At 36.7% G+C, this 27345-nt stretch overlaps 1 protein-coding gene across 3 annotated transcripts in view; it reads right to left on the reverse strand.

Moving 5' to 3' along the window:
- Window positions 1–27345, reverse strand: part of LOC138701957 (serine-rich adhesin for platelets-like) — a 73945-nt gene that overhangs the window by 13136 nt on the left and 33464 nt on the right. For 2 of the 3 annotated variants that reach the window (XM_069829348.1, XM_069829347.1), the window contains exons 9-11: window positions 22253–23101; window positions 12611–12739; window positions 1743–9302 (exon numbers count right to left, since the gene is read on the reverse strand). In XM_069829348.1, the coding sequence (XP_069685449.1) occupies window positions 1743–9302; window positions 12611–12739; window positions 22253–23101 (8538 nt within the window). The remainder of the gene's footprint in view (window positions 1–1742; window positions 9303–12610; window positions 12740–22252; window positions 23102–27345) is intronic. The other variant, XM_069829349.1, reaches the window with a different exon arrangement.

Consider the following 27345-nt stretch of genomic DNA (forward strand, 5'->3'; position numbering starts at 1 on the left):
TAAAAAAAATTAGCATTTTATTTACGTAACTTACAGTAAATGTTCTACTTTCTATGACATATTACGATAATAATGTGTGTTTGTAAAGACAATTTCGAATATCTCAAGCTTAATTTTAGTCATCAATTTCAGATTCTATGATGTCAGTCAAATAATATTTTATTCTTGGATGATCTACCAATGCCAATGGTATTTCAGACCCCGAAAAGTCCATTTGAACACATGAAAGCATTCATATGAACGAATGTAAAATATTTTTGCATGTGTATCTACATGACCACCAAAGCTGACTACAATTGCAGTTTTGTAGCAGAAGTTATAGCTACATCTAGCCCTCTCTTCACTAGTATTATTTACCTCGATGATCACGCCAAATACCAACAATTATTGTTTTTTAATCATATTACGATTGAGATGGAAGTGTACACATAGATCTACACTATCATTTATCACACGATTCTTTAATTAAAAACCCTTGCACCTACTTGTACAGAGCTCACTGTACCTATCGACCATATTACTACTTAAAACTTGTGCAAACAAAAGTAACTATAAATAACAAAAAAATCGCCAACAAAATACTAGTGGTGACATCTATGGACGACAATAGATATTGAACTTGAAGTTACCTCAACAATTAGTTACAAGCACTGATAAATCTACATTTAACTTTCCGGAAACACATGAAAGTTATCAGTACAGTTAAATTTTTAAGAACAGTTAAGTAACTGAGAGTTAACTGAGGTGTACCAGAAACCAGGCATTAGTCTATTAAGTAAAGAGTTTGTCTATGCAAATCGAGCTTTCAGGCATAACTCCGTGTAAAGTTGATTTGAATAATTTCGGGGGGAAAATTATTCCAGGGCTGGGTATCGAACCCGGGACCTTTTGGTTAAACATACTAACTGAGCTACCCAGGAACTCCACCAGACACCAATCCAAATTTTCCTTCTATAACCACAGACCTCAAAGTGGGTTGACAAATGTCAAGCAACCAACACTGAGTGCACACTAACTCTGTGCGACTTAAATTGCTGTTTTTCTGTTAATGAACAGTGATGTATATTATGCAAATCGAGCTTTCAGGTATAACTCCCTGTGAAGTTGATTTTAATAATTTCAGGGGAAAAATTGTTCCGGGGCCAGGTATCGAACCCAGTACCTTTTGGTTAAATGTGCCAACTGAGCTACCCGGGAACTCTACTGGTACATTTAACCAAGAGGTTCCGGGTTCGATACCCGGCCCAAGAATAATTTTTTCCCCAGAAATTATTCAAATCAACTTTACCTGAAAACTCGATTTGCATAATATACATCACTGTTCATTAACAGAAAAATCACAATTTAAGTCACACAGAGTTAGTGTGCACTCAATGTTGGTTCCTTGACATTTGTCAGCCCACTTTGAGGTCTGCGGATATAGAAGGAAAAATTGGATCGGTGTCTGGTAGAGTTTCTGGGTAGCTCAGTAGGTACGTTTAACCAAAAGGTCCCGGGTTCGATACCCGGCCCCGGAACAATTTTTCCCCCGAAATTATTTAAGAGTTTGTCTGATTTCTAATCAAAACAGTTTTTAGTAATCATCTGTTTCGTCCGAGTTTTTGCTTATCTTAAGTAGTCTTGATTCACATTAACTCGGATAATAGAAATTCTACTGTACTGAGGTATGGATGGAAAGTCAAATTCTATAAAACTGGCAGTAAAAATGAATTGAATGTTGTATACTGAAATGAAACAGTTACCTGTTGATGGCTCTTTCTGAAGCCAATCTGCTGCTGATGGTTCTTTCTGAAGCTGATCTGCTGACTTATCAGGAGTGATTCTATTCCTACTACACTCTTCATCTACCACTTCTCCATCTTCTAATTGCTCTGTGACCATACTGTCCTCCACTTTGTCATTTTCACTCAAAATGTTTTCAGTCTGTGTTTCACATCTCTTTTCTGCTACAACGTCAGAGTATCTTCTTCTGCCTCCATCTGATGTGGATCCCTTCTCTTCAGGAGCATGCAGAATTCTACTTTTACTAGAGTCAAACACCTCCAGTAAAGATGAAGAATTATGACTAGAATCTCTCATAGCGACATGACCTCTGTATCGTTCACCGTGATATCTATCATTACGATATCTGTCATCATGGTCCCGAAATCTATCTCTGTCTTTTCTTCTGAATGAACTTCTGTGTGGACTGAAATTCCTTCTCCAATCTACTTCTTGATTTCTCCTGCTAACACGCGATACCAACCTTGTTCTTCTTTTCTCTTCCATGGTTTCATCATATAACAGTTGCAATGGTGAAATTGATGTTTTAGAAGATGATGACATGGGAGATATTGATCTTCTACGATCCAAAGATCGAGATCGGGATTGTCTTCTATACACAGGTGACGATGCCCATCTTCTATGAACAGGACATGGTGATCTTCGCTTATGAATATCATTTACACTACCTCTTGCTTTGTTTACCGATGTACTTGGTCTCTGGTGGTCAGGAGATAGTGATTTTATTCTGTAACCATCAGCTTTACTATCATGTTCCAAATTTTTATTGTGTGACTGAAATTCTCTGTACTTCCCTTTTGATATTTTATCACTTTCTACATGCCTGTCTTTTTCATGACTAATAGAAGTACTCATACTTTTGACGTCACAAGCATTTCCTTCTTTGATATCAGAAATTGGAAATTCACAAATTACTTTCTCCAGTTTGCTTGTGTGAGCACCATTGGTGACACAATCAGGCAAATAACAATACAATTCCTGGAAATCCGTGATTGTACACACACCAGCCTTCTCACCTCTCTCCGACTCATTATCTGATAATTCGAATTCATATGATAAAGTCGAAATATCACCAAATGCAAAGTTATTACCTTTGGGCCCATCATCTGCATATCTTATTTCTATGCAAGTTTCATTTTCAGAAACAATTATCCGTTTGTATTCTGAGTTAGTTTGCTCTCTCAATGTATCTTCCACTGGTGGAGATGATTTCCCGACTTGTTCCTGAACATTATGTTCAACATCTGTTTCCTTTAACTTGGTTGTTACTTTTGATGCAGATGTATCTTCCATTGGTGGAGATGAATTCCCGATTTGTTCCTGAACATTACGTTCAACATCTGTTTCCTTTAAATTGATTGTTACTTTTGATGGAGATGATTTCCCGACTTGTTCCTGAACATTACGTTCAACATCTGTTTCCTTTAAATTGATTGTTACTTTTGATGGAGATGATTTCCCGACTTGTTCCTGAACATTACGTTCAACATCTGTTTCCTTTAAATTGATTGTTACTTTTGATGGAGATGATTTCCCGACTTGTTCCTGAACATTACGTTCAACATCTGTTTCCTTTAAATTGATTGTTACTTTTGATGGAGATGATTTCCCGACTTGTTCCTGAACATTATGTTCAATATCTGTTTCTTTTAATTTGGTTGTTACTTTTGATGGAGACTTTTTCTTTTTCTTTCTCTTAGCAGGCTTTTTCTTTTCATTACGTTTTACTGGTCCTTTCAGTTTCGTAACTTTTACTCTGTTTTCATTTGGAGATTTATCTTTCTTTTCTTTTACAAGCAGTTTCCATAAAATACTCTCGGTCAGATCTATAGGAGTTTTTTTGACTTCAGAGAAATTCTTGATAGGACTCACATCTTCACCAAGCAAATCCCTTATTCTCTTGTTTGCATTAGCTTCCCTTTCAGCTGGACTAAGTTTCTTTCTATTGGTTTTGCTACCAGCAGTAAGAGGAGTAACTGTAACATCTACTGAAGGATTCTCATTGCATTTTTCTGTATCAGACTCTTTAACAGTATTATACTGACCTTTGTGGTCATCCTCAATATTTGTAGCAGAGGTTGTGCTGAGATTTGTCTGTATATCCTGCACTCTATTAGGAGTTGCTTCTAAATCTCTACGAATATCCATGACAGGCACAGGTGTAGGGACTGCTATGTCACACAATTTTGTCTCTTCTCCACCATGCAATTTCGCTACTTGTCTTTCTATCTGTGAGAAGTTAAGCTGTTCGGGCTGAGTCCCTTCGTCATCTGAACTCAGATGCAATGCTGGGAAGTCCTCAGAACTGCTATCCTCACATGTCACAGGCTGACAACTCGGAGACTGTGTCACTACAGGATGAGCCTGAATAGCTATCTTCTGCCTCGTCAATTTTTCTGCGATTGCCTCCACAGAAAGATGCGAACTTTTCCTCGGTGTTGTCTTAAAAGGCGTGTTCTCTTTCATAGTCACTTGCGAACCTTCCTTTGCTGGTGTTGTGTCCATGCTGCCTTGTTTTATAGCAAAAGCTTGAATTGGTTCATTATCGCCTTTATTTGGGGTAACTGCACTAATTTTCACTGGATTTACTTCACTCTTATCTTGACTACCAAGCACCACATTTTCCACTCTCTTTATTCCACTGTTGACAGGGTTTCCATCCATAGTATTTTCTACTTGATATATGTCATCCCTAGAATGAATAGTATGTGTAGGATTAACCTCTAGTGTTGTTTCAGACTGTAATCCATGGGGAGCAGCACATGCTGCAAAAGTAATACTATCTATCTTCTTCTCAGTGTGTTTTATATTACTATCTGTTGAACTTGATATATCTGTATCCTTCAATTTTGCAAGCATCCGGCGTTTCTTGTCTTCTAGTTCGCTGATTATTGCTGCAGTATTTGAAAAATGAGATGCGCGTGATCTGGTTCCCGCTGTATCATATTTAAAGGGAGATAGGCCTACCATTAAACTATCTTTATTCTGATTCTGTTGAGAGATGGAGTCTTCCTTGTCCATGTCTTCATCGTTAGGCAGGAATTTCTCTCGAATATCTTCCTCCCATGTACGTGGTGATTTTGGAGATTTACTCCACATCTGTGATCCTCTACTCGAAGTCCTTGCCACTTCTTCAGTATGTTCTTTTGAACTGACTGCATCTGAAGATTTTCTCTTTTCATTTGCAGCTGATTTACTTCCTTTTGTTTCTGATGTATTCTCGGCTTCAATTTCAGAAAGTTCTTTTGGCAAATATTCATTACTGGATTCGAAATCAGGATCGTCGCTTGGGGAGTCATTAGGAAAAAGTTTTCGCCAAGCATCCTCAACAAATCTTTTAATAACTTTATTCTTTGTCTTATGTTTCTGTTTCTTTTTTAATATTTTGTTCGAACCTTGTTTTTGTTTAGTCTTCCCTTTGTGTGGGCTTGTTTGTACTTGTGCCCTATTGTCAGATTCGCCTTTTATGTTCGTATTTAACTGAATTTTCTTTCGTTTTGACTTGGATTTATTTTCATAACCCAAACTTATTTGTGCACTTGGTATATCTCCATAATCATCACTTTTATTAGAACGTAACTGTGATCTAGTCTTCCCCTTTGTAGTCTCTTGCTCTGAACTAACTAGATCTGAATTTGTTTTCTTATTTATCTTGTCCCGAAAATTAACACCATTTGAAGGAGCCATTCCTTTCATCAATCTCTTAGATTTTCCTGTCTTCTCTTGAATTGATATTGTAGGTTTTGAATTGCTTTCATTTTTGTTTTCTAAGCTCATTTGTGTTTCTCTCCGACTTTTAGAAATTTCGCTTTCTGAAAGAGAATTTTTTCTCTTAAATGAGACAAGAAGTGAGCTATCTTCATTTTCAACTTCGGAGTTTGTTTGTATTTCCATTTCATCTTCAGAATCATCACTGTCAATTCCTGAATGCTTTGTTTGTTTTTCTGTTAGTACTGAAGCTGAGCTAGTTGGCTGTTTTGAGTTTCTATTATTTTCATTCTTTGAATCTGTTTGTGATTCAAACTCATTTTGACTCCTGTTAAGTGAACTAACTCTTCTTCTCGATGACCGTTTTGACTGAATTTTATTTCCAATCTTTACTTCTGAATCTGATTCCACATTCAAATCATTCGAATTTAAAGATTTTCTTGAAACAAATCTTCCTTTTCTGTCAGCTGATCCTGCAGACATGGCACCTGAACGTTTTGTCTGTCCTTTTCCACTTCCTTTATTTATATTTTCTTTTTCTTGTTTTCTTCTGTCTGATGAAGAAAGGCTGCAAGAAACAGTGTCCAAAGTATTTCCTTTCTCTTCATCTCGTGAAGTTTTATCCAAAACAGGAGATGCTTTGCTAGTGCAATTCTTGTTGTCAGCATCTCCTGTACTGAAATTCCGAAAACCATCAGACTCTAACTTATTACATTCTTCAATTAACACTTGCATCAAAGGCTTGTCCGAAGTATTTAGATCCTGTTCATTTGATGGTTTATAATAGGAAGAACATGAAGAGTAATCTGTTGGTCTTGTCACAAAAGATGGAGTTCCTTCACTTGACTGGCACGATTGTGGTGTTACTGAAATACAGGGTGTTGGTGGTGGGAAATTTGGAGTCTGTATGAAAGAACAAGATATAACAGTGCTACTAATTGCTTGTTTCGTATATGGAGTGTCATGTGGTTGTGGACTGAGGACACGGGGTGTTAAAGGTGGAACAGAAAATTCAATTCCACCAGGGTCATCAATCTTGTTTGGAGTATCGAGAGCTGCAGTTGCAACTGATCTAGGTTCAGCATCAGGTATCTCTGATGTACCATTTACTTGTTTCTGTGTTTTAGATATTTTAACTGTGGAATTTCCAGAGACAGTAGCAGAGGGTTCAGCATTACCAGATACAGAGGACATTAAATCCTTACTTTCTAATGTGGACGTGTCTTGAACATTGTTTCTTTGCATAGAAAGTATATTTCTTGAATCAGACAGGTACTTATCTTCAGTATTTATTTGCATTGTTTCATTTTCAGTAGTTTTGTTATTTTTCTTACTATCAGAATCTTCAGTTTGAATAACAAATGTTTCCACGGTTTCTTCGATATCTAGTTGACTGTTTGTTTGCGACACATGCAAGTTATCTTGAACTATTGTTCTTTTGGCAGCTTTTAGCTTTGTAGGAGATTGAATGACTTTAGAGCTACTAGCCAACGAAAGAGGAGAACCAACAGATGCACATGGGCTAGCAGGACCAATGGAATCAGCATCTGAACTTTCAGAAAGGTCAATTTCATTTATATTTGAAGTTTCTGGTATTAAAAACTTATTTGGTTCTGTATTTGTAACATGGTTTTCTGCTGAATCTATAACTATTTCACTCTTACACGTTTCCTCCAGCAGGTCAACATGCACATCATTATCCATTTCATTCAAAACACTTCTTCTCTTTAGTTTACCTTCATTAGGATTTCCTGAAGATTTCTCCTCTGAATCTGGATGTACACATTCACTTTCATTTAGAGTCTCCATATTTCTTTCATGTAATGCAGACTTTCCTTTTGCTGGGACATCAGAGTCAGCATGGATCCTTTCCTTCATGTCACTGTCCTCATTTACTTCCTGAGTGTTATCCACAGATTTGTCAACTAGTATATCTGAACTTGACGGAATTCTCTCAGATTTTCTAGTTTCCGCCCTACATTGAACTTCATTATTTACACTGATATCTGTAATAAGACATTCTTCTATTCTTCTCGCTTCTTCCTTTGTTATCTGCGAGGCTCTTCTCCTAGGCTTTGTTGTTGTCTTTATCACCTCCTTCAAGTCACTGATCCCACTTGCTTCCTTGGGATCTTCCACAGACTTTTCAACTTCTAGATCTGAACTTGATGGAATCTCCTCAGATTTTTTAGTTTTCGCACTAGAGTGATCTTCTTCACTTGCACCGATATCTGTAATTAGACATTCTTCTATTCGCCTCGCTTCTTCCTCTGTTACTTTTGAGAATCTTCTCCTGGGTTTTGTTGTCGTTATCACCTTCTTTTTTGTAACTTTCTCTTCGGACTGATGATTATCATCTTCTGGTGGCAACAGGTTTCCGTCATAATCGGCATTTAAAAGAGCCCGAAGATCAGCATCCCACGTTTTCTTTGTTTTAGGAAGAGATAATTTGTTTTTAGAGTCTTCTTCAATTGTGTTGGATGCTGATATATGTTCATCATCTTTATTTTCTGTAATGTTTGACATTTTGTTAGCTTCTTCTGCTATGACATCAGCCTCAGTTTCTGTAGCTGGTTCATCAAACCCAGTTTCATCGTCTACTGCATCAACATCCTCTTCATCTTCATTTATCATCTGTCCAATTCCTGTTGCTTTATCCCAATCTCCACAAAGTTGCGGAGGAGGGCTTCTTGTGGCTATTGGTGGTACCTTATTTCTATTATTCTCAGTATCTGCACTGGACAAACCAGTGACAGATGTTGATAAAGGTTTGTGACTTGCACTTGTGTCAGTGTTATCGGGTGACTTAAATAATGTTGACCGTATTTTCCTTATTGTTTCTGTTACTTTCTCAGATGTTTTAGGGGACTGTTTTTTACTACGTTGATGTTTTGGAGACGTATGAGATTGCCTAAAAGAATTAGTTTTGGGTGGCGTTGTGAAATCTAATGCTCTTACATGTCGCTGTTTACGTGGCGTACTAAGACTCAACCTCTTGGAATTCACAGCTTTCCTTCCTTGAGATGTTGAAGGCTGAGGAGTGTCACGAGATTTCTGTTTTGAAGCGTTATTACTACGCTTTTCACTCACAGTTGCACACGAGATGCCGGGTTTGGGTGTATCACGAGATTTCTGTTTTGAAACATTACTAGGTTTGCTGATCACAGCTGGACTGTTAACACCAGATGTTGATGTGTGTCCACTACTAACGAGAATATTATTCTTGCTGAGGTTAACCAGATTCGTAAGATTTGGACTTGGTGGAAGTTTATCAATATTCTGCAATGACATGCTGGTAGTACTTTTGCTTTTACTTTGATCTCTTTCATCTTTATTGTGACAATCTCTGTCAATGTCATCTGATGATTTTGATTTATTCACAGTTCTACTTGGATAGTTGTCTGGTGTTTCTTTAAGATCCAGAGCCCCCAATAGCTTTTCTCTTCCCGTTTCCTGAGTCGAAGTAACTCCATTTTCTTGTGCACTGATGGAAGACATCTTTGTCTGTGGTGACTCCACGATAATACTGGGAAGACTATGACCAGAACCTGTTGGATACTGCTGCTCTGTGTTTGGACATGATACTTCGATATCATTACTATCATCAGCATACAAAGTAATACCCATTACAGTACTTGAGTTAAGAACTCTGCCCCTTTTTTGAGATCGTGTCTGTATTTCTGTCTTATCCTTAACATTCATCTTTCCACTAGCAGAGCTTAACTTGTTGCATTTCATTGATGATTTGGTTTGTCTGAGTTTTCCTTTAGGTATGCTGTCATCGATGTTTGGCAGACCGGGCTGACATCTTTCTGTAATACAAAATGTGACAAATCTAATGAGCGACTGCCTTATATTCATCTTAAAATCTAGATGAGGCAATAAAATCTTACAGCACATAAAAGCAAGAAGGAATCGAACCGGGCCACCTGGTTTCGCGGCCAGACGCGCTAACCATTACTCCACAGGTGTGGATTCCATAGTTATAACACTAATTAAAATGGTAAAAGCTTATATGGATCACTTACACTTCAGCAACTTTCTGGAAACATGTTTTATGAAACTGTTTCATTTTTCAAACATAAATAACACCCATAAATTGTAATTTACAAACAATCCACAGAAGGATAACTGCCACTTATGGTTATAACAGTGAGGGAGACAATATCATCACATATATGCAGGGGCGGCTCGTCCATAAGAACTGCGGAGCTGCAGCACTCCCTGCTTTGACAGGAAAATAAAAATAGTATTTATTTTAATTTGTAGAAGAATTGTTACAGCTTTTATTGGTAAATTGCTTTATATTTCATCTGGCCGAGAATATATACTATTATCTTATGCATAATCTTTTTGCGTGTCGACTGTACTGGAATTGACACTGCATTCAAAGTCGTCCTGGGATCTGCAGGGTGGGACAGCTCATAGAGTGTGTCTTGCATGGTCAGGGGGTAGAGAGGTGAAGGGAGGCAGAGGGAAACTGCCGCTGTTTAAAACCTATATTTCGCTGCAGTGGCTTGCAGAGCCAGGCCAAAGGGAAGATTCTTTCCTCCACTCCCATACCTCTATTGTAATGCTGCATCAAATGGATTCTCTATTCCCTTGAAACTTAATGACAAAATTTTTATTTTCTCTTCACATACTTACTATTGTAGAATCTTATCGAGTTAATATAACGAAATTAATATTCTCTTTTGCCTTATTATTACGTATATATCCAGCCTCCAGCAGAACCTAATATTTGCCTTAACTCATAATGATTGCACGAGTAGAATCCTTTTGATATAGCATGTAGAATACGAAAGAGACTTCTTTTCCAGTTTTAGAAAATTGTTGACCATCAGTATATTTGAGTGTTGCTTTGGTATAACGTCTTAGTACCGTAACTTAACCAGTGCAAATGTGCAAGCATTAGTGTGTGTGAATTATAGAATATTAATTTTATTTTTCTCAACTTTCCCTTGCGGAGAAGATTGATGTAATGAAGTGAAATTAAAGGCTTGTCCGTTACCCGACTTAAATCTTACTCAAGCTTCATCCAGCCGAAATAGTGCATATAATATGTAAGGAAGTATAACAATGAAATTTATGCTAAGCATTTGTGGTAACGTGGATGTGAAAAAAAAATTCTGTATTTTGTTTTCCTTGACTCCTCTTCGGGGTGATGCTGGATGGACTAGGAGTGGTGTGACAGATTTAGGACATTTGCCCCTAAAAATTAAAAAGTACGAATCTTTGCAGTCTCACCTGTAAAACTGCGCAATTAAGTGAAGCGAACAGAACAAACATCCTCGAACATAATCAAGAAGTGAGAAAAAATCGTGAAATTATTAAAAAAAAAAAAATTAATTGTATCACATTTTGTGACCAATATTAACTTCGCCATAGGGGACATGATGAAAAAACGATTCGAAGAACCCTGGTGTATTTCGTGGGTTGCTACAGTTCGTAAGTAATCAGAACAAGCCTCTCAAAAATCATATGGAACATGCTACTGTTTAAAGGTAATTCTAAAACAATTCAGAATGAACTGCTAGATTGCATGTTGAGTGTCTGCCGATCTGAAATTCAGACTGAAATCGATGGTATTAGTTTTGCTTTGTTTTGTTTTTTTTTTTTTAAGTGATTATGGCAAATGATGCCACAGACATCTCCCAACTAAGTCAGAAAGTTTTGGTTTTTCGATATGTAGTGCATTTATTTTTGTCCTATACTGTGATGTTATGTGAGGTTTTGTGTCCTCACAACTAGATAGCACCTTCTGTATCGTTTACTATGCATTTCTGCTAGATGGCGGTTTCCATTTTTGTTTGGTGTGCATACCCGCCAGGTGGCATATTTGTGTTTGCCCTACCGGGTCCGAGATTAACTATCCTTAGCTTAGTTTTGAGACGAGCGATGTGATTCGCCGGTTTAAATGTTAACGGATTGTTCTTGTCTTGCCTGCCGAGCTTGCTGATTGAAGTGAGTTGACTGCAGTACACGCGAGAGGAGAATCGACCACAGGACGTGTAGTTGGAGAGTAGCATTGCTACAGTGAACTTTGAGTCTGGAGACATCTACACATGGGAACAGGCAGTGTGTCTGCTCAGACTAGAGTTCGTGCATTACTGAGTACACGAAGCACTTGTATTCATGAATACCAGAGTCGTCAGGTGGCTACATACCGGAACGGATTGGTGTATCCGGTTAGAGTGGAATCCTCTGGGAGTGAACCACTACATTGGAAAGAAAGCAGCAGTCTTTGTGATTGGAAATCACATTTTCTACGGGATGGTGTACGCTGATGGTGTACTGACTACGCGGCATCGGGGATGCCGGAGTCGAGTTAACCACGGAACGTCACACACCTTTGTTACGAGTTATTTATGGATTGTCGGCGGCGTCGAGGTATGTGCTGGTCATAGGGCGCTGGGCACGTTGGAATCATGCTGCCAGGTTGTGGACTGCTACTCAGGCTCGAGTGGTATACCTCAGGTTTTGTTATGGTGCTATGTACTCAGTTTTATGGCGGAGGTGAAAGTACGGTTACTCCCGTTAGTGCAAAAAGATATGTGTCTGGAGGATAAGTACGCATTTACAGGAAGTACGTGTTGGACTCTTATGGAGGAGTTACATAGAAGAAGAATGGTCGTCTTTCCTAGTTGTAGTGTCCGATAGATTTTTGTTAAGACCCATTAGTCACCTCCTCATTTCATTTCAGTGTAGTAATATGTATCATAGTTTTAACATTGTTAGTTTTAGTATTTCATTTAGTATAATACATTATCATTTAGTTCTTAATGATTTATTATTTGTTATTTACTCGCTCCTATGTAACAATGAGACAACTTGGAGGTGCTTCGATAGAAGCACGATCCACGGATTTTAGGGAAATAGGACAGCACGATCCACGGATGGTGTGCGGTATAATGGCAGTTACGCCTCAGATAATAAATGACGTCACAATACTTATTAGTAATGATATCAAGAAGTGAAATTTGTATGTACCAAAATCTACTGCAGCTCCCCCCATCCACAAGTTCACGAGCCGCCACTGCATATATGGACACTTATTTCGTAGCCACAGTTGTAAAACATTAGCTTAGCTATCTGTATGAAGTACAAAAACTGAACAAACCTAAATGTCGAGGATTAGTAGAACCTGTCAAATGGGTTGTAACTGTTGTTGTCACAGGAGTCTCCACCATCCGAGGCACAATAGGTACAAAGCGATTACCGGAAGTTGGTAAGAGCAGACCACTTCTTGCTGAAACAACCCAAACTTCATTACAACACTTGAGGACCGTTTTTGCAAAAGTTACTAACTGAAAAAACTAAATTTTACAGGAGACACAAAAAACTGAATGGAGACAAGTATACTGTTTTCGCTGTAAGAAAAATCCTAATGTAAACATAAGCACGTGGCTGTCATACCCGTGATTGGCTCCCAGTCGAAACACTCACATGGCGCAGGAAAATATAGTTTGTATTTGGAAACCATAATCTTGTATTATTTGAAAATAAAAAATTGAATTCTAGTTGTTAAATACGATGAAACATTTAACTTCACTCATATGTAAAACGCTATGTAAAAGAAAAGCTACTTTTATATTTTGTTATGTACTATGAATGCAGATGAATACCAACAGTAATACAGAGATAGTCTGTTTTTGTAACAAGCTGGCATCACTTGAGCTCGTAGTTGTTCACGTAAGCATGTGGTACTGAAGTATGGCTTCTGCATCCTCAACTGTCCATTGTGAAGACATAAGACTTAAAAATAATTTAATTACATTAATTATAAAGTAAATGTTTCCTAAGCAAACAAATGCATAGTAGTGAGGTTACGCCTACTTGACAAGTAACGGGAAATGTTTAACATGAAACAGAATGTACAACAGTAAGCGGGAACACGTACTGAGAATCTATGGCACCAAACAGCGGCCAATGAAGCCTCACTTAGTCACGTGCTATTGTTTACATTAGGATTTTTCTTACAGCGAAAAGATTATAGGTTATAGGTGCAACGATCACACTTTGACACACTACAATGAAGAGAAATAATTCAATTTTATTAGAGGCCTGTCTTATGTTAACGAATCCACCAAGATCTCAATTTTGCAAATTTTGCAGTTAGCAAGTTTTACAAAAACAGTCCTCAATTGTAATGTCATAATACAGTATATATTTAAACTTAAAGCCTGAGTAACAATAATTAAATTGGAACAATATCTTTTCCAAGCTCGTGTTTTCAAGCTATATTGACATGCTTATCTTGCATTGTTATCTCTTTTGTTTTATCTACATTTCACTGTATAATAAACAGAAAGGGTTTTTTAAACTGCCTCTAGAATAATAACCTCCTGAGTCCTGACACATTTCTTTTATTTTTAAAGTTCAATATACAAATCAAGATTTCAGGTATAACTCCCTGTAAAGTTGATTTGAATAATTTCGAGGGAAAAATTGTTCCGGAGCCGGTTATCGAACCTGGGACCTTTGGTTTAACGTACCAACGCTCTACCACTGAGCTACCCGGGAACTCTAACCGACAGGGAGTTATACCTGAAATCTTGATTTGCATAATACACGTCACTGTTCGTTAACAGAAAACCACAATTTAAGTCACACGGAGTTAGTGTGCACTCGAAGTTGGTTGCTTGACGGTTGTCAGCCCACTTTGAGGTCTGTGGATATAGAGGGAAAAATTGGATCGGTGTCGGTTAGAGTTCCCGGGTAGCTCAGTGGTAGAGCGTTGGTACGTTAAACCAAAGGTCCCGGGTTCGATACCCGGCTCCAGAACAATTTTTCCCTCGAAATTATTCAAGTTCAGTATAATTCTACACTTCAAAAGAAAGTCACTGACATGAGGGAAAATGCTGAAAAAATTCTGCAGGTTACAGTTGGGGCACAAATGCAGATATATTACACTATACTTCGGGTCCCTCCACATTCATCTTATATTATAATCATGTATGAAATGTGGTATAGTATACTATACTCTCAGGACTCAGGAGGTTAAGGGATGCAATGACATACCCCCTGTCGAAAGTCTTCTAAAGTGATTCACAGAGAATTGTAGCTCTTTGTCTCTCAAACAGCTCCTTTACAAGATATAAGGGCTGTTTTTTTTTCAACTTCCAATCAAGCCAGTAAACAGCCAATCAAGTGATAGGAGACAGGGATGCTTGGAGGTCGACTGCGCATCTCCCCCACTATAACCTCTGCCACTTTCAACGTCATTCTGCCATTTTGAGCTGAGTTGCAGGCACGTAAACATGGTTGCTACGATTGATTATCCCGCCATGTGCAAGTTGTGTAGTGTAATTCGGTTTCTTCAAGCAGAAGGGAATAGTGCAGAGGAGTATACAGTGAAAACTTTATAAGTGATGATGATATGCATGGAAGGTGTAGGAAATTTAAAGAAGGCCGAATTGATGTTCATGATGAAGGGGGACAAGGATGCAAGTCTGTTGCAACAGAAGACATTGTTCAACGAGTTAACCAAGTGGTACGAGAAAAACGGGTCTACCATAAGTGAGTTGTGTGTGGAATTTCCTGAAGTTTCAAGATCATCTATTTACACGATAGTAACAGAACATCTACGCTACAAAAAACTGTGCGCTCGATGGATTCCAAAGATGTTATACCTCAGGGTGAAATAGAGTTTATTACATTGGATAATAATAATAAAAAGAAAAGATGTTGCCTGATGACCACAAAGGTCACCAAATGGTATCAGCGTTGATGTTCCTCATCCGTTATAAGGCTGAAGGTGGAAATCAATTGAGTCCACTGCAAGAATGATGATGTCATTTGGAATACATTTTGCAGGAGAAGCAATTGAAAGTTTGAAATGCTTAGCGCTCAAAGCTTAATTGTGATTTTCCGATCATTACTGGACAACGACTATCAGTGTTAATGCCATATAACTCTGTATGTACATTCTACTGGGTGTTCATTTCAAAGTGTGTCATGACGTCACTGTTGATGAGTCAGCGATTTGAAGCGAGTTTCAGCTTTTGTGTCAAAGAAGTTGCCTATTAATCAAGGTGTTCAATCTGAACTTGAGAACATGTACAGTATAGTTTGAACATCGTAGCAACAGATGACGGTCTGTACGGTCTGTGTGCTACCATAACCTCTTTCGAACTGTTTTTTGCGCGGCCAAGTCATACGCAGGGTATTTGTTATCAACGGTTGCATACGGCAACATTTCACAATACAAATCAAATGCTCCGTGTCCATGTTGACCGCCAAAGTTAATGTCAACAAATACGTAAGTAATCGTCTTAACCCTCTCCCCATATCCTGACAGTAAGAAAAAACTCACCTCAGTACATGTTTCGAAACAGTTCACATTCCTGCCACTACCGGCATTACAGTATGTATCAGTAAGTACTCTTCTGAATGAACGCCGTACTTTCTAGGCAACTTCTCTGGCAGATAAGTAATACCTCTGTGGAAGTGTAGGAAGACTGAATTCTCTATGCTCATCGACTAGTCACGTGATGGCATACAGCAAGCCATGACACACTTTGAACTGAACACCCAGTATATGTCTTAAGCTATGCATTGACAGTCTTGGTTCATTTTCGACAAGAAAGTGACATCCATCATTCTTGCAGTGGACTCTTCAATTGTGACTTGAGATGAGACTTGAATGCAATATGTCACCCCCCCCCCCCAAAACAAAACAACAGTCACAACAATGGATGCACTCAAACTCGCTAAATAAACAGAAAAACTTAAAACAAACCTTCAACAACTGTCTTTTGGGACCAAAAAAGTGTGTTGTTTGTTGAGTTTATGGAACCGGGAACTATGATCAATGGAGTTGTTTATTGTCAGACGGGATGAGCCCTAGCCCAGTGTATTTACAGTTCTTTCAAGCCTTTGTAAGATTTAATATCACTGCCAGTGCAAATTGGGCATGAAACTAAACTCAACATTATTAGGGGCTGAGATATCATGGGTTCCACCTTTTGATGAACAAGATGGACAGAGCTAGGGAGAGTTAGACTCACCAAGGATTTTCACTTCATCATTGCATAAATAGACACAGCTATAGATCGAGAGGTGATACTTGGCATATGAACTACGCGAGAGAGGAGAGGATGGGAGATCAGAAACAAAGTATGTTTCGGTTTGGTTAATATTAGACGAATCTACCAACACGGAAATTCATTTCAGACTAAAACCAAATACCTTACTATAATAATACCGGTCAGCTGTATACTAGCAGCAATGGCATGAGTGCGAAAAATCGCGGACCTGACATCTAGCGCAGAGGGATGGAATTATGTCCACATATACAAATATTAACATAGCGAAATTCGGACTATTGTTTAAAACGTGAGTTACTAATGTGGAATTATATATGAAACACTTAAGAAATGTTGAATAATATTTAATGTAAAATTATTATCTTATATCAAAGCTGCATATTATGAGAAATATTGCATACTTCATATTACTTTCCGTAATTAATTGTTACATATTTTTTCTTTGGTTTACCGACACAAAATCAATCTGATATTAGGAATGAATTTACAGTTTTATATACGCATTGCTGACAACTGCAAAGATAAAATTGATAGTAATCTGTGCTTGTAATAATTAGTAAAGGCATGTGGACAACAATAAAACTTAACTTGATAAAACCTTAAAATCCAATACATTTTTAACTTCTATTTATTTATTATGTCTAAATAAAAAAACTAATTTGTATTTTTCTATCAACACAAAGACGAAGGAATTAGACCTACTAAAGAATGTTGTTGACTTACGTTTTATGAACTGTCGGAAATCGAAAGTACGATTTGGAGCAATTCGTAATGCTGCAATTGTCACAATTATAAACAGCACATACACATCCTGACATTTTAACACTAGTACTAATTCATAAAACTATTAACAAATTAACTAGCCCAGCAACAATATACATTGCAGTTGATTACAGCTTGTTTCGCGAGTATCTCCATCCCGGCAGGTAGGTAGCAGCACCATTGTCGTTCGCACATAAAACTGCTAGCTGTTCGGTATTATTATAGTAAGGTATTTGCTAAAACCTTATTTTCCCTCTCCACACCCACTGATGATACAGCCACAGCAAGTGATAAAGTCACAGTACAGGTCTTGCCTCTTCTACTATATCCTGGAACCAGCATTTACATTCTGCATATAAAATTACAATAAGTCTTCAGAGGTTCTAGGATTATCACAGAGCAGACATTTAATGGATTCACTGGCATTCAAGAACGTAGATATAAATCAGATTAATAAAACTTAAACATACAGCAATGTGTTGCTAACGAAAATCAATGAACTTAGGTACAAAAAATGTCAATAAATCATTAACTACCAGTACTTAATTGTTCAGTTCGCTAACACTCCATAATCACAGTTCACAGTGCATATACTTAATTACATAATTTAAATTAAATTAATGTACTCCAACATATAAGTTCAAGAGATTAACCTTCTATTCAACACAGGAAGATAGGAAAAGCGTTGCTAACGAAAATCAATAAACATACACAAATGAATAAATTACACTGATGTCAATAAATATTTGAGAGATCACAATACTAACATGAACACAAACACAGTTCACTATTTCTTATAACATGAACATAAACGAAAACAAATAAAAGGTAAAACTTCTTGAAAACTCATAACTAATGTAGAGGCAAATTAAGAACTGAGAAGCATGTTGTCATGGCCAACTCAATTAATTAAAAAATCAAAAAATTATATATTATTTGTTGCAGTGCCAATGCTCGTGGAACTTGGGATTTCCTCCATTCTCCTATAGGCATTCCAGTAATATATGTAAGCCGAGATGATATGTCAACATCAATCTTCTTAATTCCAGGGCATTTCAGCACATATATTATTATTTGTAGATTCGGAAAAAGTCCACAACATTGTTCCATTGATTACGATTTGGAAATCATTAGAAATCACTGATATATCAAATTTATATAACGAATTACTTAATAAATCCAATAAAAAATCTATACAGAAATTCTGTAAATAAAAAAACTAAACAGGAGGCCATGATATATAGAAAGATTGCAAGAATTCATTAGCTGTCAGATTTCAACTATCTTCTCCACATATTCAAGATAAGTTAACGTAATGTCACATAATATTTTACACTATTAGCATCTTATGAATAGGTACAAATGTTAGTGACAATGCATATGCAAGTCTAATAGCAGAATTCGTAAACCAAACACTGAACTGAATTGAGTCACAGAAATGAAATATAAGTATAATAATCCTTCAATAACTGTCTTATTAATCTGAGAAAATACAAAAATTACATTAGGTCATTACACAATTAAACAAGACTAGCACTTTCGCCAATTAATGGTTTTTTTTTTTTATTTTTTTTTATTGGGTTATTTTACGACGCTGTATCAACATCTAGGTTATTTAGCGTCTGAATGATATGAAGGTGATAATGCCGGTGAGATGAGTCCGGGGTCCAGCACCGAAAGTTACCCAGCATTTGCTCGTATTGGGTTGAGGGAAAACCCCGGAAAAAACCTCAACCAGGTAACTTGCCCCAACCGGGATTCGAACCCGGGCCACCTGGCCAATTAATGGTATCTTCAGGTCTATTAGTATATAATAATGCTTTGAGCATAAAGACATAGATATGCTAATACACCTGAAGATGCCATTAATTGGTGAAAGCGCTAGTCATGTTTCATTGTGTAATGACCTAATGTAATTGTTGTATTATTTCTCAGGTTAATAAGACAGTTATTGAAAGATTATTACACTTATTCCATTTATATGTTAACTTGTCGGACCAATATGCCTCTTAAATTTTGAGTGACAGAAGACAAATTCATTATTGCTTAATAAATTGTAAATAACAATAAAATATTTTACTGTAAATGATATAAAGTTACTAAATTTATCAATTCTGTTATATTGCAATATCTCAAACATAAATAAAAATCACATTTAAGAACAATGATTTGTAATTCTCAAGAAGATATTCATAACTTCTTATAGCTACTAGACTAGACGGCATTTTGGAAGGCGGTCAGCTGCTATATACGCCGTAACATTTCTGGTATGTGACGTCACAAGCTTGTACAGTACAACCAATCGGAATCAGTCTATAACAAGTACTTCCCGAGTTTGTTCACATGTGAGTGTTTCAGTACATTGAATAAGTAAAACTAACATTTACAGTGTGTGTGTAAGATAAATAAATGGAAGGAGAGACTGTAAAAAGACAAGTATTGCACAGGCAGGCGTGGAAAATAGTGTTTAAGGTGTATAATTATTTTAAAAACGTTAACAAGCAGAACGCTTCCGACCATCTTGATGCTGGCTGCAATGTTGCCAACGCGAAAGAAACGACTGCAGAAGCACGTGTTGTGGGTTTGAGAACAGTGCAAAGAATATTGTTAGTGAAGGAAAGAGGGTTTGTTTGGTGTCATGCTTACAGTAATCAACGGCTAAGGTCATTATTGTCTTTTGATAATGTAAATTCTCTCCTGCGCTATTTGTATTGCACATGTGCATGAAGTACGATGTGGCAATGTTGTACGCTGCCTTGCTCTCTCTATCTGTCTTTCTCAATGCAAATGCTAGCAGACTACCGCCTTCCGAATTGCTGTCGACTCTAATTATTATTAATTATAGCAACAACAAATTTCTTATTTTTTTTATTATGGCAAATAATGATTTTTTTTTAATTTGGAGTGGAGATCTTCCACTACATTATTGGTCTTATGACCACCTTGCAACGTTATTTCCTAGGAATTCCACATAGGAGGGGGAGGATCTTGGTGGTGTAGGTTTCCGAAAAAAATGTTGAATAATCATTTGTATACATACCAGAAGTCTGCATTGGATGTTTTCGCTCAAGTGCCAAGTAGTTCATAGCATAATCCGATAGGTAGCGCACATGCATGATGGGTAAAATTGTCGCGAGCGATAAATCCTCGAACAGTATAAGCCGAGTGTTAGACATTCGTTCTTGTTACAGTGATGAACTGTGTAGTAACATCATAGATGTTTATCATTTCAAAACTTTGCAGTGTTTAACTAACCTCTCCATAGTACAACTACAAAACTTGCTTTAAAATGTAATATAAATGTTGTAGGTAAATATCCCCCCCCCCCCACACACAGAAGTGATTTTGTTTTTGCCATATCTGATAGATGTTATTGGATGTAAATGTAATTATTATAAACGGAGAACACAATCACGATAATGCAAGAAATGTATCAAGTTTTCTAGTAATAATAATAATAATAATAATAATAATAATAATAATAATAATAATAATAATCTCTAATAATTAGTGTACCAATCTTTGCGCCTGTAACAGTTGTGCAGCTTGATTATTTGTTTCATTATATTTTCTGTGACGTTATCTCTGTACTAATATTGTTATTAATCTACTGCTATATCAATAATATTTTGTAAAACATTTCTACATTGTCACAGTATATAGGCGGAACAATATGTGTGGACCTATCATAATAACTCTATATCGAAGTTTTTCATGCTATTTTATCGCTAAACTGGAGAATTCCCACGGTATCTTTGAACCGTGCCATTACGTTTAGCACCAAATTTAAGTAACTACACAATCTTGCCAACATAAGAACACGATGTTGGTGTGTGGCGTCGTTGCAGGGAGAAATTTGTTTCTTTTCTCTCTCTAACTCCTTCGTTCTGAACATTACTGAGAGATAGCACCACTGTTAGCTACAAGATATATTTGCGCAAATATATTGAAGTAGATTACGTGACCTATTACGTGTCTTAGATGAGAGTCTCGAGACAAAACAGTTTTGCTATATTTATTTTTTTATTAAATGTTAAGCACAGGAACGCCATTTCGTAATTTTATTTAAGAAACAAGCCAAACAAATTATCTTTGCATCAAAAACGGATGCTCCCTGGACCAAATTATCGTATTTTATAATTGTTTGAATGCAACAGAAGCCAGAAGTCTTGCACTTGACTAATGCAGTGAATTATTTAAGAATATAGTCGCGAATTTTACTACCACCATTTCGATTGTGTTTTGTTTGGTACGGCTCGGTACGGCCTGGTGACTAGTGGCCAGCGAGTAACGTCGACTATCGACATTGCTCTGCCGTGGGTATTATCCAGTTGTTCCTATTTTATTTATAACTTCATGTTACTGTTTTGGTATGTTCCATTAGACGTTTGTCATAAACACAGAAAATAAAGCCTTATTTTTACCGTGTGAGCAAAACATATTTGAGTTCAAGCGAGCAATTTAACTCCAATGCAGCACTCTGATACATACCATATATTGGACATTTTGATTTGTGGATATTTCTATATACATTTTGATTTCTGGACATTTCTGCATATTGGGCATTTTGACTAGTGACCTTATTTGATTGGATGTTTTGGTTGTGGACATTTTTGTAGTGGACTTTCTATATATTGGATTTTGTACTGTGGACGACTTGATCTGGAATGAAACATCCAGTTGATTTAATAAATTTTTGGAGCCTTTTCATTTCAAATATTTGAGACGGAACGTGACGAGATTCAGTGTTCCAAAGTGCTATCGTCCTGCAGTCAAATGTATGAATCCACCTCTGACCATGTGACATAGCCAACACCACACTCTCAGCTGCCATTTACTAGCATCTATACTGTTCACATTTGTTCCAGTTGCCTGGCCCTGGTATAGTACCTGAGTATGCAATAATTCTAATGTTCTATTCTACTTATTCTACAGTAAAATGAAGTACTTACAACAGTCTTGCTGAGGCAAACTGATGAACTGAGGCATCATTCCATCATTTCCGCACATGATAACTGTCGACATGGACATGACATCCTGCTCAGAAAGTCCTTGATGTACTGAAGGGGTTGAAGTAACAGTATTCAATGAGCCAGGAATTGCAAAAGTCACAACTTGACCTGCACTAGTTCCACTGACTCCATGTGATGCACTCTGCTGAAGAGACGAATGGATAGGAATGCTGCTTAGAGATCCAGCCTGACATACGGAATCAGTAGCGCTAGGTATTGTGATGGTCATCACCTGGCTAACAGCAGTACTCATGGCCGACGGCTGTGTTGCCATTACCAGCGGGGTAGACAACTGACTTTTCAGTGATGGTGAACTAAATATAAAATTGCTGCCTGTATCGGTGCTAAGAGGTAACGATGTATTGCTGTCCATAAATGTGAGGTTACCTTCAAATAAAATAACCTCACCCTGACCGTGTTTGCTGATGTCCGTAGCTTTTATAGCATTTGTACTCTGTACAATTGTATTAGCGTCGTGTACATCTACTGTAAGAGCTAAATCCTTCTGTGAAGAGCTGACCACTGCTGAATTATCTTTATGTTTCTCTCTTGATGTCGAATCTAATCTGTCTTGAGAATTATCACTAGTACGAGAACTGTTAAAAGTCTGTGAGTTTCTTGTATTCGAGGACGAATTACTGGTCTGTAACTGTTGATTACAGCTGGCTTCTCGGTCATTCCGTGACGTGAGCTTAGCATTAACTATGCATTCAACAGCAGCTGCGTTCTGATCCTCCAGTGAAGTACTTTCTTTCTTCTTATCCTTACTAGTACCTGTTGTTGGACTCACTGCAAGTAGGACAAACATAGTGAAAATTCTTAACTTTTCTTATGCAGTCATTGTTTGTTTACAGATCTTTTATTTTATCTCTGCCTCTGTGCAACGTCACAGTTTGCAGTGATAGAGAAAAGAGATAGCAAAAGGATATAATTCTTTTGTGCGAGATCGTGCATATTTGCTTGGTTTCCACACAAAACCAATCCGTGGAAAGTCTAAAATTCCACATTCAGTATTCCCAACCTAACACACATAACAATTTTCCTCTTCTTACCGCTTAAGGGGACACTCAACTATATTTTGGAACTTTTTTCCTATTTGACCAATCTTTTTCAAATTTGGAGCTCATTAGATCCAGTACTTTTCAAAATAAAAAATATTTCAATTTTTAATCAATCATTAATTGAAATATCACTTTTAATTATCATTTTTTATTTTTTGGCTTTGTGCATTTGACTGTGACTTCTCAATGAATAGGGGAAGAATTCTGCGTATTGATTTAGTTCTGTCACGTAAATTAGTGTAGAAATTTAATTTTTCATTTCTATTACACTTTTTCTCTAATTTTTAAGTTGAGTGTCCCCTTAAGTGACATACTGATTTTACTGGCTTTTAACATATTATTTTTAGAGATGTTCCATATAGTAATAATTATAAATTGGAAACTTAACACTGCAATTTCACCTAAATTGCACTGTTAATTATTGTTTTTAAATATTTGCAAAAATTAAGTAAACTCCACAACTCCACTAAAGTTACTGCATTCGTGATGCAAGTAACATTAAGGAAGTCGTGAAAAAATCAACAAGATTCCATAGACTGGGGGAAAAAAAAAGACAGACGTATATGACAGTCTGCTGGAGTATAGTAAACACAGAAAACATTTTAAAGCAACAATGTTGAAGATAGATATTTTTGTTTTGCAAATTTGCCGTCATTGAACAGAAACCAAGATGGAGATTTCATTGCAACTAATTAGAAATTCCTCTTTCAGGTATGTAATAAACGATCTTCGCACAAAATAATGTATGATACACGAGCGGTGTGTTTTCTTTCAATTCTCGGAAATTACAAAAGCTCAACTACGTTTTGCTTTTTCAAACTTTTCCTCAAACATGAAAACTTCAACATACCACTCTTGTAACGCATATTACTATTTCATACACTGACAAACCACTTGAAATTTAATGGTCACTGACCGGCAGAGATAAAATGAAACATCTGATCAGATTAATTCAAGCGATTCAAAGGAAGATGGAAAGGAGTATATTGTGCGTCTGCTTAAGATAGATTAAGGAATGAGGAAGTGAGAAGAAGAACCGGCATAAAGGATGCAGCAGAGCAAGCAAGAGGCAGCTGACGTGGAAGTGTGGAGGTCACATGGTGAGAATGTAGCAGGCAAGATGGACCTACGCTACCATAGTATGGGACAACAGACTAGGGAAGAGGGAGAGAGGCTGCCCATAACAAAGATGGTCTGATGAAATCGTGAGAGCAGCAGGGAAGAGATGGATGTCAGTGGCCAGGGACTGTTCTTTATGGAGGTGCACAACAATAAGCTAGATGTAAATGGAGTGGTGTTTATACTAGTGGATCAGAGACAAAGTGTCAGTGTGGGGAAAGTGTGGACATTAAATAAGTATTGAGAATGTCTACAAAATAAGTTAGATCTCTCATGGACTGGTTCACCATGTGAGAAAAATAGAATTCCATACCTTCAGTAGGAGGCTATTGTCCTTTAGAGATTTTTTTGCTAACTATCTCTATATCTACATCTGTACTGATTTCACGAATTGACTATGGTATATAACTACAGGATGTAAACCGAGATTTTGTTATAAACTTTCCTAGGAGTTCCGCAAGTCTTTAATGATTTTTCCTAATTTTATTTTGTCCCTAAAGTATACCATAAAATATTCACAAAAAATCACGAAAATATGAATCAATGACAATGTAAAACATCACCAATAATTATAATATTATATGAACAATAATCATCAGCAGCAGCAATACATTATTAAACATCTACAAAGGAAAATCATATTTATATTTGTCATTTTTATCATTGGATGTTCTGTGTATGTGTATGTGTTCACCAAAACAAATGACCGAAAACAGATTAAAATGTAGAAGCAGAAATGAGGTAACAACTTTCTACTATATAACCAGATATAAAAAGAATCTGCAGGTTTAAAAGGCAAATTCATTCATCCCACTGAAAAGAATTATTGAGATACTAGCTTTCACAGGTTTTGTCTGTGTTAGTTATTAAATACTAACACATGTATAATACATTTTTGTATCGCAAAGATGATATGTTTTTTCGTTTTTTTGAGTTCTTATAAAATTTCATAGAACTGATTATACTATACTAAGTTTGTAATTTCAATAAAATTAAAAATGAACGATTTTGGCAATAAAATTTTGGAGTTACTCCCACTACAATAAATGAATAATAATAATAATAATAATAATAATAATAATAATAATAATAATAATAATAATAATAAAATAAAAATAATAATAATACGTAATTTATTTTTTATTTAATGAACTATTGTTTATTTATTATTAATATTAGTGTGCTAGCCAACAGCAGTTAGCCAATAAGAGACCAGCACATAAATACAGAAATGATAAAACAGTAAAATGAAATGAAAGTGGTAAGAATTACACTGAATACTAACAAAATTATACAGGCAGGCTTATACAAAACTATCAATGAATGGATCAAATTCACAGCCATGCACGTTGGCATTTTTAGTGCATCTGGAGACTGGGGACAGAGATTTTAAATTTCCTTGTGAACTCTTGTACCTTTCAATGGAACACGAAAGCTAATGTTGCTTATGAATAGGCACTGTACTAAAAAAAGAAAGATTTAAGACTTTATAAAATCCAATTTAGGACTTTTAGGAGTTTTTATAAAATTAACTATTAATAATTTTAATTTTACTAAATATTCCATTTTAGGTGGAAGTTTATGAACAGACCCAGAAACAAAGTTTGGGCCACCTGAATGGTCAAAGTTCCAGTTACAATATACTGCACAAAACTGAGCATGTGCAGTGGAAAAATTCAGGTGGCCCAATTTTGTTTCTGGGTCTGTATAAAGAACTGGTGCTCACAATATGCGTCATTAAACTGAAGACTCAAATTCTACCAGTGAGACTGATAGCTGAATGGTCGGTTTCATTTCACATAATGGAGTTGCACTGACGCGAAAACTAATTTGTAAGCTCTTGGCTAACCTGAACAATCTATCGGCCCTTTTATGCTAGAATGGACATTTCCAAACGAAATTCGGTTCCAGGAATTTGGGTTAAATCTTCTTCCCTCCCCTTCTAACACCAATATGAAACGAACTTGCCAGACCAGTGTTTGTCTGCAAGACGATTTTTTTAATAGTATTTTTTGTAGTTTTTTGGACATTTTTGCATTTGTAATACGGTATCAGTATTATAATTTTTTAAGGCAGTTGAGTAGCTCAGCTCGTAGAGCAACTGGTTATGTACTGGAAGGCCCGGGGTTTGATTCCGGGTGATGACGGGATTTTGTAGTTGCCAAACTTCCAGAATGGCCCCAAGGTTCACTCAGCCTCCTATCAAATTGAATATTGGGTCTTTCTCGGGGGTAAAAGGCAGTCAGAGCGTGGTGCTGACCACACTACCTCATTATAGTGCCGAGGTCAAGAAAGCATAGGGCTGTAACTCTATAATTCCAAGTGCCTTCATAAGATGTGTAGGGGTTACCATTACCTTTATTTTAATTTAAATATACACATAATATTCAAAGGCATTTTTTAAGCACAAACATAGTTTTTAGGCATTTACAGGACTTCATGGATCATTTAGGCATTACAGGTGCTATAGAATTTTAATAGGAAGATCCTGCATAAACAAAACGTACAGATATCTGAATAACATATGTCTAGGACGCAGCAAACTAGAAATCTCTTCCCTACTTATGAAATCGCAAATTATATCACCTTTGAGGACCTTGCATAAGAAGTGATAATCGAATTCATGGCGTCTAGCATATAAGCTTCGACAACTAAATACACTTTATCTCATAGCTACACTGAGAATCATTGGACAGAAATCTATGAACGTAAGGATAGTGGCATTGGCAGTAACAATGGTAATGGTAGTGGTAGTCATAACATTAATAATAGTAGCAGAAGCAGTAAAAGATAAAATGGATTGCAAGGGTTCCATGGTAGCACTATAGATTAAAAGGGATTCAACAGTGGAAA

This window comes from Periplaneta americana, chromosome 6, assembly GCF_040183065.1.
Source record: "Periplaneta americana isolate PAMFEO1 chromosome 6, P.americana_PAMFEO1_priV1, whole genome shotgun sequence".
Taxonomy (NCBI): Eukaryota; Metazoa; Arthropoda; class Insecta; order Blattodea; family Blattidae; genus Periplaneta; species Periplaneta americana.